Source organism: Ochotona princeps, chromosome 33 (assembly GCF_030435755.1).
Source record: "Ochotona princeps isolate mOchPri1 chromosome 33, mOchPri1.hap1, whole genome shotgun sequence".
In the NCBI taxonomy this organism is placed as follows: domain Eukaryota; kingdom Metazoa; phylum Chordata; class Mammalia; order Lagomorpha; family Ochotonidae; genus Ochotona; species Ochotona princeps.
The window spans coordinates 6,525,000-6,537,459 of NC_080864.1; the positions used below are offsets into that span (position 1 = coordinate 6,525,000).

At 49.1% G+C, this 12,460-nt stretch overlaps 1 protein-coding gene across 1 annotated transcript; it reads left to right on the forward strand.

Annotated features, from left to right (window-relative positions):
* Window positions 1–286: 286 nt before the first annotated feature.
* Window positions 287–12,459, forward strand: LOC131478421 (vomeronasal type-2 receptor 116-like). Its single transcript, XM_058657672.1, has 7 exons — window positions 287–298; window positions 1,392–1,555; window positions 6,045–6,330; window positions 6,700–7,503; window positions 8,194–8,421; window positions 8,756–8,879; window positions 11,507–12,459. The coding sequence occupies exons 1-7, from the start codon at window positions 287–289 to the stop codon at window positions 12,457–12,459; spliced, it is 2,571 nt and encodes an 856-aa protein (XP_058513655.1).
* Window position 12,460: the final 1 nt, after the last annotated feature.

The window sequence follows — 12,460 nt, forward strand, 5'->3', positions numbered from 1 at the left end:
AACACACCACGCGTTGCAAAACCATCGACTATTCGTGGTTGTGAATGACTCTATCATCCCTTAGGCTCTCACTGTCCATTTCTGTGCTGTTCAGTCACACAGCCACCAATCTGCTTTCCATTTCTGTTTCTACAATGTTCACCGTGCTGAATATTTCCTGCCAGTCGCACAGCCTGGTGTTATATATTGGTTTGAATAGGTTTTATCAGTTCCCTTGGATATACTCCTGAAAGTGGAATGGTTAGGTCATAGGTGATTTATGTGTCTACTTCCTTAAGGAGGATCCATGCGGGTGCAGGTGCCCAAGCACTTGGTCCGTCCTCGGCTGCTTTCCAGGCACATGAGTGTCTTTGTACAGCCTATGATCTCTAATGCCAGATGAGTGGTAACAAACACTTGCCTTCCAGTTTGTTCTGGAACATCTTCTTTTTGCCTTCCTTGGATGATTTAATGGGGATGCTCCACAGGGGCATGGGGCCAGTGTTTTAAGGTAGAAAAAGTTGGACTTTTCCTAAAAAGATTCAATCGTTTTTATTGGATAGTTGGATTTAATAAGATGCACAGAAGTTTTTTCCTTAAAAATATGAGCCTTTCTATTCTAGGATTTGGATTTTTAAAAAGCATGGGCCAGCACTCTAGAATTCTCTCAGATGCCTTCATGTCTCCAAATCACTTTGACGTTTCTGTTCCTTTTGGTTTCTTGAGGAGGGAATCAGCACCAGGAGGATCTGTTTGTTTTGATCTCGTCTCTACGCAAATCCCCTTTCCAGTAATAATAAACAGGTCTTTAAACAAGTGACGTATGGCTCCACAGTAATTGGGAAAGGGATGTTCTTGTGGATATTTCCTCACCCAGCATTGGCGTGAGATCAGAGCAGACAGCAGGGCAAGCTGTACAGCTGCTTCCTCTTCTTCTGGACTTTGGGGGTTTTCAAGCTAGAATGTTCCTGCATGATGTCATCCAACGGCTTTCATGACCACTTGGATCATCAAAGTGGTTCCCTGACAATCTCTCTGGCCCACATCTCACGGGCACTCCTCCCCGGAGTATTGCTGTTCATGGAGTTGGATGCCATGACGGCACCTGGGGCTGACGAGGATGCTGAGCAAACATATTTTCCATCTTGTGTTTTTCACCTGGACGGGATCCCACACCAGCAGGGCCCCAGGGTCAGGAGGGCTCCCCATTCCTCTAGGGAACCTGAAAGGATTCAACTGCAGCTGCAGGAGTGTTAAAGTGGCCCCTCCAGTCCGTAGGCAGCGCGTACGCGCACACACACAAGATGCATGCGTGCACCTGCCTGACCATACCTGTTCCCTGCCACTGCCTCCTAGGATCTTACACAAAATCCCTGATGCTTTCTCTGACATTTCTCCTTCTGACCCTGCAGCTGCCCTGCCTTGTCTGCCAGCCTCATGGCGTCAAGTGCTTCCACCTTGAGAACCACGGCAATTCTAAAGATGGAGACGTGCTGCTCACTGCCTTCTTCCCCATCTATCTATACACCATCAAAATGGACACCTACCATCCAGGAGGGCAGCCCACGCTCACAAGGTAGGCGCCCTTTGCTTGAATCCTTTTCTTCTCAGAGGTCCCAGTGGTTGCCTGTCAGGTCCCTGCAGTGGCAAGGTGAATGTAAGTGGCAAGAAGTCTGTGTCCCTGCACGAGCTATCCCCAGCCTCCTGCCCTGAGCCCTGGGGGCCTCGGTTGGAGTCTGATGAACATAGTGCCTCTTGGTCCGTGTCTCCGAGGAGTGGGGGAAGAAGTTCTCTGTGGTTCGGGAGGAACAGCACAGCTGGCTCTGCTTGCTGTCCTCCGCGATTCATGGTCTTCAGCCCTGGGCTCTCCAAGCCTTGCACTGGCATGCTCTTAGTCACCCAGCTCCTCCACATGGGCTGCCCCACTATGCTGCTCAGCAGGACACACTGGCATCTCCCTTCAAACACCTTGTTTCTTCAGAAACATCCGTGCACACAAAGCCACACACACACACATACACGGCAAGAAAGAATTTCCTTCTATGTTAGATGAATGTGTTTTTATTGATGTAAATGCCTCAGCATTTTAATTGGCAGTGGTGGCCCATGTGGGCACTGATTGTCTGAATTCAGTGTGTGGCCCTCATCATACTTTCTAGAAAGAAATATATAAGGACACTTTAAAAGGGAGATTGTTTAGTCGGCTCCCCTCTTTAGCACACTTTCCTTCCATATCAAATGATGGTAGCTCTTTCTTCACGTATGCCCCATTAGGATAATCTCAGAGCCACATCTTTTAGGGCTAGTAGTACCACTTCCTACTCTCAAGGACTTTGGCCCATTGCTGCGTTTCTTGTCCGCGTCTAAATCAATGTTGCAGCATGTAGGGCACTTTGAGCACAGGATGGTCACTTTGGAGAGTCCCACACTTCATCGCCATGGTTCTTGTGTCTCTGTGATGGCTTTGTGCGTCTGAGGGAATCACTCATTGGTGACTCCACAGGATGCTTTGTTCTGGGAAAAGTGCCTCTGTGGAATAGGGGAGTCCCTGTGTGTTCCCATGCTGACCAGCATCAAGGGCTGTCTGCCCGTGCGGTGGCTGGGAACAGGAGTCCAGCAGAGCTCTTGGGGGTGTCAGGTACAGAAGGTGAAGATGCTAACATTGGCTGGTGTTCTCACAGCCTCTGCCCTTCTCTTTGCTCAGGGAAACAGTGTGTTCAGTGTTATAAGTGAACGCAGAACCACAGAGAACCCAACCCACTCACGGGCACCAAGTCAGATAGGCAAGGGTCCAGACTCCTGGCCACATCCCTTCACAGCACCACAGCCTGGGCAGAAGTTCCCCAGGAGGAGTGTTTCCACAGTCTCAGGGAACAAGTGATGCAGTTCCAGCCTCAGGAGCCTCACCCTCCCTACAGAGGTCAGGTGTATAACCTCCTTGCCAGCCGAGGCCTGAGCTGTATAGAGTTGAGGAAGGAATGCTGGGGCCTGCCTTCATGTATTGTAGTGGGTGTCCAGCACTGCCACCCATCCTGGAAACTCATCTCAAGGCTGTGTGCACTCAATGTGGACAGCAGAATTCTCCCTGATACAGGATGACCTTTGGTAATGGGCCACTGAAACTCCTCTCATCTTGTTCTGGGAAGAAGGCATGTCGCTGGTGGCCAACAGTCACGGCCAGTGCTACCCAGTGTTGATGGTCTTACCCAGTGCCTATGGCAGCCCAGCGTCTGTTGTGTGAGATCTGCACTGAGGCCTCCCTAGGTTTTATGGCATCTTCCTGTAGCAAAAGTAAGTGAGAGGTCTCCATTTCCAGCCCTGTGGGAGCTCTCAATTTTCTGCTTTTTATTTGGACTGTTGCCATATTTATTAAAAACTCATAGGCATTTAGTTTCAAGGTGAAAGTCTATTCCCCTTTAGTGTGCAAGAAATAGACCCAGGGCCAATACACACAGCAACAGACTTAGGACAAAGCAAAACAGAACAACCTCCCACAACCTACGGCACAGAAGCAGCCTTGAGTGAGCGATTTTCTCTGAGTTGCCTGTCCCCAGATGTGTTAGTCCCAATTAGTCCCAAGGTGCTATAGGGGAACCCAGCGTTGGAGTGGGACCACAGTATGTTCAGGCAATGCAAATCCACCTTCACCCTCTGCCTAATGTGTCTGTTGTTCTGCACATGGGCACTGCACGCTGAGGGGGGATTTGGATTCTGATATTCTACTGTGCCAAGTGCACTGGTGGCGGGACACAAGGGCTCTTTCTTATTGGGAAGCCTGCTAGGTTACTGCCTACAAAGCAGTTTGCAGAGCCCACTCAACCACCACTGGGCATTTGCAGAGCCCCCTTGCCCAGCCATTATGAGACCCTCCCTTCTGTCATCAGCATCAGGGGCCTCTGCCCAGCAAGGGAAGGTAAGATTTCCCATGAGACAATAGAAACAGCGATAATTTTGGCTGGTGTGAGACTGTGCCGTGACCCTGACATTGCTTCTTCTGGTATGTTCTAGAGATAGGGAGGCTGAGGAACAGGGGCCTTCCCTAGGTCCCAAATGTGTGTGGGCAGGCAGGTGTCTAGCAAGCTGGCTCCGTGAGCACAGTTAGGTCCATGTGCAGAGCACGTATGTACAGCCTGCTCTATGCTCTGATGCCATTGCGCAGCAGTATGAAGACGTGTGGAGATGCTGCTTGCTTCCGGATACAGGCGGACTGGTTCTGTCATCACTGTTGCCGTTAAAACCTTTAGATACAAAGTGATGTGAGCTGTGTCAACTGCACTATCCTAGTATGTTAGCCATTTGGTTCTATCAATTTGATCATCGGCAGCTAACTTCATTTCCATCGCTGGGCCAGCCGCACCGTGAAGGAAGTTTGTGGCAGTTGTCCTGGACAGCACAGAGACCCAAAAGCTCTGCAGTGCTGTGTCCATGCTGCTGAGAGTCCTGCTCCCTGCTGTGTCTGATAACTTCCCTAGATGACCACTGGGTGGCGCTCCAGTCACCACCAGTTGCTTTTTTACCAGGTTTCTTAAAAGTCACAATTGTACAAACCTGCGGAACTGAGAAAGGCAGATATTCATTCAGTCCTCACCATTGGACGGACATGTGTTTGATTTTCTCTCTGTTTTGCCAGCACAGTTTGTCCGGTGGCTGCCTGATCATCTTTGTCTTGTGTTAAACTTTCATCTGTGGCCTTATGGTAGCTTCTCGTTTGCCGGGTTTGTCCAGGGTATATGGACGTAAGATCCTCAGGTCATGGCAGAGTTCTGTTTCTATACATTTCTTTCCTACCTTGTTTCCCAAAACTTTGCTTTCACAGTTCATTGTGGAAGATGGAGGTATTAGGGGGGCCAGCTTGAGCTCTCTGCTTTCAGGTGCTGTGGCTCTGCGTTGAGCCAAAGGGTCAAGACTTCCACATGGAGGGGAAGGGCATCCATACACAAGCTTACTCCTTTTCCTTTTTTTCTCAGAGTTCTCACTTTTTTTCTTTGAAAGGCAAAGTTAATAAGGAGAAGATAGAGAGAGAGAGAGAGAATCTTACATCTGCAGGATTGAAGAGTCACTCCCCAAATGGCCATAATGCCCTGAGCTAAGCTCACCCCAAGCTGAAAGCTGTAACTTTTTTCTGCGTTTCACATATGGGTACAGAACGCCAAGAATAACAGCCATCCTCTGCTGCTTTCCAGGGTGTAAGCAGGGAGCAGGATTAGAAATGTAGCAGCCAGGACACAAACCAGCATCCATATAGGATTCCTACATGGCACACACAGGTTTACCCTAATACACGGTGGTGCCAGCCCCATGCATGCCCAGGTGTAAGCCATGTGATCCAGTGTGAAGTCTCCTGCCCCTGCGAGGAAGCAGTTTGGTCTGTAAATCAGTGCACCCCTACACAAACTGTCCCCAATGTGATTGGCCTTTCTAGGCATTCACCGCCCTTCACCAGAGGAATCCTTGGCAGGGGGGGGAATGTCCAAGCCTGTCCTGTAATTGGCATTAGATATCAAACCTGAGAACATTGGAAGGCAGCTCATTCCGAATAGGGACAGAGATGATCAGATGAGTATTCTGAGTGAAGATCATGCTATTTGAACTATTTGAACTCGCAGGGCCATACCATCACACACTAGACAGCACGGTCAGGCCACAGCGCTTTGCGGAACTGTGAGGGGTGCAAGGACTGAACAGAGGCACACCGCAGCACGGCTGTGTCCCACACAGCTCAGTCCTCATGCTGTGCATTCATCTTGAGGGGTGCAGCCAGTGCCCTTCCACCCGTATTCTCTGGTGGAGAGTAAGCCCACTCCTGGGAGACCCACAAGAATGAGCTCCAGCCAGTCCAACCACTTCACATGACATCAGCTCATCTCCCACAGAGAGTAGTAGTGTGAGCAACATGGCTGGGATAGCCCCGGAGTTCCAAAGTCATGGGAGTGTGCCCTTGATGGCAATCATGGTGGGTGTGTTCTACCTAAAGGTCCAGGAGTGGCCACGAAGATGTCTAGGTAAGTGTCAGATGGCCATGAGGGTGGAATCTTCCCCTAAGGATCCCTCTTCCCTACATGCAGGATTCAGTTCAAGAACTTCCAGCACTTGTTGGCTCTGGTGTTTGCTGTCGAGGAGATCAACAGGAACCCCCATCTCCTGCCCAACATCACGCTAGGATTTGATTTCTACAATATCATGCACAGCAACAGGAAGACACTGGAGAATCCACTCAGGTGGCTGACAGGGCTGGACAGAGGAATTCCTAACTACACATGCAAGAGAGGGGGCAAGGCTGTGGCGGTCATATCAGAGACAAGCATTTCCGCCCAGATGGGGACGCTGCTGGAACTGTACAGAATCCCACAGGTAAGGGTGTCTGGGACGGGGAGAGAATAAACCCTCCCATTCCCTTGGGATGCTTTTCCTAGACCCACAGGGTGTCATGAGATGGGGTACACACCCTGGGCACAATGGGTGCTCTGAGCAGGAGTGTGCAGGGTGCCCGGGATCCTCTCAGGCAGCACAGAGCCCAATTGAGAAGGAGCTAGGGGGCTTCTCTGGACATATGCTTCTGATAGCTGATAACCCAGAACGGTCTCAATCAGAGAGAGAGAGGATGGTAACTGAAATATTCTCATCTTTCAGCCCAACCCAGCCACCATAACACCTGCCACATCAATGTGATGTCTTACAGCCGTGCCATCACTCACATGTTGTGCAATTTCCCCTCCCCAGCTCACACTGGGTCCTTTGGACCCTCTTCTGAGTGACAGCAGCCAGTTCCCCTCCGTCTATCAGATGGCCCCAAAGGACACTTCTCTGGCCCTCGCCATGGTCTCCCTGATGCTGCACTTTGGCTGGACGTGGGTGGGGCTGGCAATTCCGGATCTCCAGAAGGGTGATGCGTTTCTGTCCGATTTGAGTTCAGAGATGCAGGAGCATGGCCTCTGCCTGGCCTTTGTGGAACTGATCCCAGTCAACAGCATTGTTCCCTCGGAAGATTTAGAACAGCCAGCCCGCATCCTGACATCCTCAGCCAATGTGGTTGTTCTGTTTGGTGACACGGAAGCACTTATTAAGCTAATCTTCCTGCTGATGAGATCTCTGCTAACATGGAAGGTCTGGGTCACCACCTCCCGCCTGGAGTTTGCCACAAATCAGCAACATTTCCTGTTGCATTCCTTGCACGGTGCCCTCATCTTCTCTAACCACCGCAGCGAGATTCCGGGATTCCAACACTTTTTGCAAACAGCAACGCCTGCCAAGTACCCAGAGAACGTTTACCTTGCCCTGTTCTGGTCTCTGGCCTTTCACTGCCCCATTTCCAATGCTGACTGCAGGACGCTGCAGGGCTGTCCCCCAAATGCTTCCCTGGATTGGCTGCCCTGGGAGGAATTTGACATGACGATGAGTGATGGGAGTTACCACATCTACAACACGGTACATGCCATAGCACATTCCCTGCACAAGATGCATCAGCGTGATTCGGAAGTGCAGCCAAGGAGGCCTGGGGGGAAGACAGTGACATCCCGCTGGCAGGTAGGTCAGGTTCCTGCAGCGGATGCATTTCCCAGGAGGGTCCTGCTTGTGGAGAATCCCTTCACAGAGGCCCCTTGCTCCCATACATGAGTAATCCTGCAGGCATGCAGTGTTTGGGAGATACAGGGACAGCTTGACAGAGGTTTCTATCTCCAGATACTTGCCGTTGACCAGGTAGAAGGCTTTGTGTCAGGACCAGGGCTGTTGTCCCAAAGAGCTCAGCTTCCAGCCCCCTCAGTGTTGATGTATCAGGTACCCAGACTTCAGAACAAAGTGTTCACATTTAGCTTTCAGGGATTGAGCCCTCTTCACCTCCAAGGGTGCTGAGGACCCCAGTGCCCATTGGGCATGAAAGCTCTCTCATTAGCTCCCCACGTGGGGATGTGGGTCTCTTCATTCTCTTGACAATTGCTACATGCAGGTAACATTGTGCAAATAGGCCAAGAGAGATAACTTAGACTTCAGGGAAGAGATGTGTCAAAATCTTCCTGCCTGCTGGTGTTGGATGGATCCTGTCTTGGGTTGTTTTTCCTTTTGATTGCTGACATGATTAGATAAAGTTCTCTATTGTGGTCCTTGCTAGAGTTCAGTTCCGTGGGGAGGCCATGGCCACAGAGGCTTTGTCCTGGGTGAGTCCCGTGGCTTCACACGTGGCCCTTTCTGATAAGATGATGCATTTTTGTTCAGGAGCTTCACTACTTTCTCAAGAGCCTCCAATTTACCAATCCTGCTGGCGACCCTGTGAACTTGGACCAGAAAAGAAAGCCTGCTGCAGCCTATGACATTTTCAACTTCTGGAATTTTCCTGAAGGACTTGGCCATAAGGTGAAAGTGGGACATTTCTCCCCCTACAATCCACCAGGCCAACAACTGTCTGTATCTGAGGAGTTGATAGAGTGGGCCACGGGGATCACACAGGTGAGTTCATCACCATCTTCCATCACAGTTGGAATGTGACCGTGCCCCATGGCCCCCCCCAAAAAAACGTCCTCAGGGCTCTCAAACCACTCGCTGTCACTTGTGTATTCTATCCTGTTCTTGTGCTTGCTCGGACGGAAAGTAAACACAAATGCTCCCCTGTTTGTTTTCAATCTATTTCCCAGCGTACACACCACAGGGCACGCACTCAGTGTATGAGAAATCAGATATCCACAATTGAACTATGCAGGTTTCCCAAACTCTAAAGCACTCACACAGGATTGTTTCTCTGACCAGCCCCGCCCATGATCAACAGACGCTTGTCTTTCCCCAGACCCCGCACTCAGTGTGCAGCGCCAGCTGTGGCCCTGGGTTCAGGAAGACTGCCCGCGAAGGGGAGCCTGTGTGCTGCTTTGATTGTATCCCCTGTCCAGACAACAAGATTGCCAACGAGACCGGTAAGCACGAGACCACCTCACGAAGAGAGTCTGCATCTGTCTTTGCCATTCTTCCATTTCCACACAGCAACGCCAACAAGTAGGACAGGGCTTTGGAGAGACGTCTTCTTACTTTCAATAGGAATTACTTTTCCTCATCAGGAATCATCCCCCTAATCGAGGAGCTCTCTCTGCAGCCCTGGGCCTCCTGTGTTTTCAAGAACACGCAGGAGACATTGAGAGACACAGAAGGCTGATGCAGGTGACATGAGGGTGAGACGTGCTGTAAACCATGAACAGAACCTCACGTAGGGAGGGAGACAGAAAGACCATCTAAGCACACCTAGTAGATTAGATCGGTGGTAGCACTCCCAACAAAGACCTCGGAGATGGGATGTGAATGTGAAAGAAAGCAAAGAAAACCTAGCATCATGATGTGGCAGTTTGATTCTTTTACAAATCAAGCAAAATTAGGAACCACTGTGAAGTTTCGTCAGGATAAAGAATAAGATTACTGACTCTGTGTGCGTGTGTGTGTGTGTGTGTGTGTGTGTGTGAGTGTGCATCTTACATGTTCATTTCTGTGTGTATGCATGTTCTTGGGGTCCATTCATGTGGACCAATACTGCAGGGATTTCTGTAAAGATACCAAAAATATTAATATTGTGTCATGTTGATAGCTTCTCACAATATGTTATAAAACACAGATGAAATCCAACCATTCCTGTGGGGAAAATTATGAAATACATCAAGAAAGCATTTAAAATGTAGGTACCCTCACAGTTCCTAAAGAAACCCATTGTGATATTTGTGCTGTGGTCAGCAGTTTGCAGGTGACTTTTAATTTTCACAAGGGAAAGAATGTTCATTCTCTCAATTCCAATAGGGAACGGGAAAAAATTGATTTGTTCATTGAGAAGCGTTTGTCTAGAATAATCGAATCACAATAGGTCACTTCAACAAAATGGTGTTTGTAAGACACTGTTCCGGAAAATAAATACACACATCTCCAAAATAAACAACAAAACTGCCTTGAGCTATGTTTCGTAAGAATGTTGCATTGTGCCCAAATCAGTACACATCCCCAAATTCAGCATGTTGGTCCCTGACTTAATTGTGCGAATAGCACACGTGCAGGGAAAAGGATTTGATCAAGTCAACACTAATCTGGGATTGATGAAAAAACAGTTACAGAAACTTCTCATGAATTTCACAAGAGAAGGGACAGTTTCATAAAATAAAGAAGGTCATTTGCAGAATGTCACTGCAGTCTGTGCCTGGAGCTAGAAGCAAAATGGTGTAAGAAAGGCACTTCTTGCCACTGTGAATTGCAATCACACAGAAGGCTGCCCTTGAACAAAATAGCCCAAAAAAGAAGAATGGCTATTCTTTGGAAAGAAAGGAAGCTGCCAAAGTAAGTATTCTGTGAAATGACATTCAGATGGTGTTGTTTAGGCAAATCCGTATATTAGTAATTGTGTTCAGTAGCACCTGAATCTAAGATTAAAGGATAAAAAGTTCATTTCTACCTACCAGTTCTGAGGCACTGGAAAGCTAAGCTTCGAAGGGGGACATGTCTAGCCCTGGAAGTATGGAATGTCCCCAAAATCAAATTGGTTCCATGTTGAAAGATTTGTAAACTTGGTAAGGTGATGTAGCTTTACACAGACAGGAGGATGGAGACTTAGATCCAGGGAGTGACAATGCATATCCAAGGCTGAGAACACACAAAGATGGAAACACGGCAATAGGCTGCCAGGTGACTGACATGGGCACTGTGTTTACAGGAGACATTCTAGGGTGTTCTGTGAGGGAGGGATTTTCATGGGGGTGAGCCTGACATGCTTAGGTTTGTCTAGAAGTTGACCAATTTCTTAACTCCTGGTGGTTTCCCATTAGTGCTGGCCCCTAGAATGTCAACACAGGTCATCACTTTACAAGATGCTCCATTTGAAATAGTTCTGTATTTACTGAAAGCAAACACCCTTCACACTATCAGGAAGTAGACCTGGGTGCTGATTGTTCCCAACTATTCACATTCAGTATGCATCCTACTAGTGTATTGCTCTCCCCGACCCAAAGCTCTTACAACAGCTGATCTGGTGCTTTCTGTGCACCGAGGTGGACAAGCAGAAGCTGAACCCCGGCTCTCCAGCAGCCCATGGTATTAGCTTGCCTGCCCTGGTTGGCTAGGCTATGAGAGCAGGGAGGGTAATGCAGCATTAAAATAAGGCTGGAGGGAGCAGCATGCTCATGTCTCATGGGAGGTGCAGCAAGAATGTACCATGTGTAAGAATGTGACACGTGCAGGCACCAGATACTCGCTTCCCAAACTGAAGAAGCCATGAGCAATGAATTTCCAGGGTTAGAAACCAACAAGTGTAATGAACTTTTATTTAAATAAGTATGAACAGACACAGACAGTAACCTCCACGTCATAATTAAAATAAAAATTGTTTGCATCAGCATGCAGGTTACCTAAGGGGAGAAGGAATAGCTTTTGGCCTAACCATGAGTAGAGTTAGCATTCATTATTACTCGTTCCTTATATTCATTGGAATGCCCAAGCTCCAACAATTAGGGACAATTGATCAGAATAGGCTCAAGGAAGGGGCTGTGGGATAATAGTGTTGCAACTTTTTCACCAGATACGGAAGAGTGTGTGACATGTCCTGATCACCAGTATGCCAATGCAGAGCATAACCAATGCCTGGACAAGCAAGTGACCTTCCTGGCTTTCAAAGACCCCCTGGGAATGGTCCTGGTCTGCACAGCTCTGTCCTTGTCTGTGGTCACAGCTGCCATCCTTGCAGTCTTTGTAAAGCACCAAGACACACCCATCGTCAAGGCCAATAACCGTACCCTCAGCTACATGCTGCTCATCTCACTCCTCCTCTGCTTCCTCTGCTCCTTCCTCTTCATTGGCCGTCCCAACACAGCCACCTGCCTCCTAAGACAAGTCACATTTGCCCTCGTGTTCACACTGGCTGTTTCTGCCGTGCTGGCCAAAACCATCACTGTGGTTCTGGCCTTCAAGGCCATGAAACCTGGAAGGACCATGAGGCGATTGCTGGTGTCAGGAGCCCCAAACGCTGTCATTCCCATCTGCTTCCTCATTCAACTGACTCTCTGTGGCATCTGGCTGGGAGTCTCTCCTCCCTTTGTGGACACAGATGCACTCTCTGAGCATGGACACATCATCCTCTTGTGCAACGAGGGCTCCATCACTGCCTTCTACTGTGTGCTGGGCTTCCTGGGCTCGTTGGCCCTGGGCACCTTCACTGTGGCTTTCCTTGCCAGGAAGCTGCCTGACACGTTCAATGAAGCCAAGTTCCTGACGTTCAGCATGCTGGTGTTCTGCAGTGTGTGGGTGACCTTCCTGCCTGTGTACCAGAGCACCAAGGGGAAGGTCATGGTGGCCGTGGAGGTCTTCTCCATCTTGGCCTCTGGTGCTGGGCTCCTGGGCTGCATCTTTGTCCCCAAGTGCTACGTCATTCTCCTAAGGCCTGAAAGGAATTCTTTGCAAGTTTTAAAAACTACAAGAGATTCTAAGAGAAACAGGCCGACTGTCATGTTGTCTAGCAATCCTTTGTCGCCCTGAC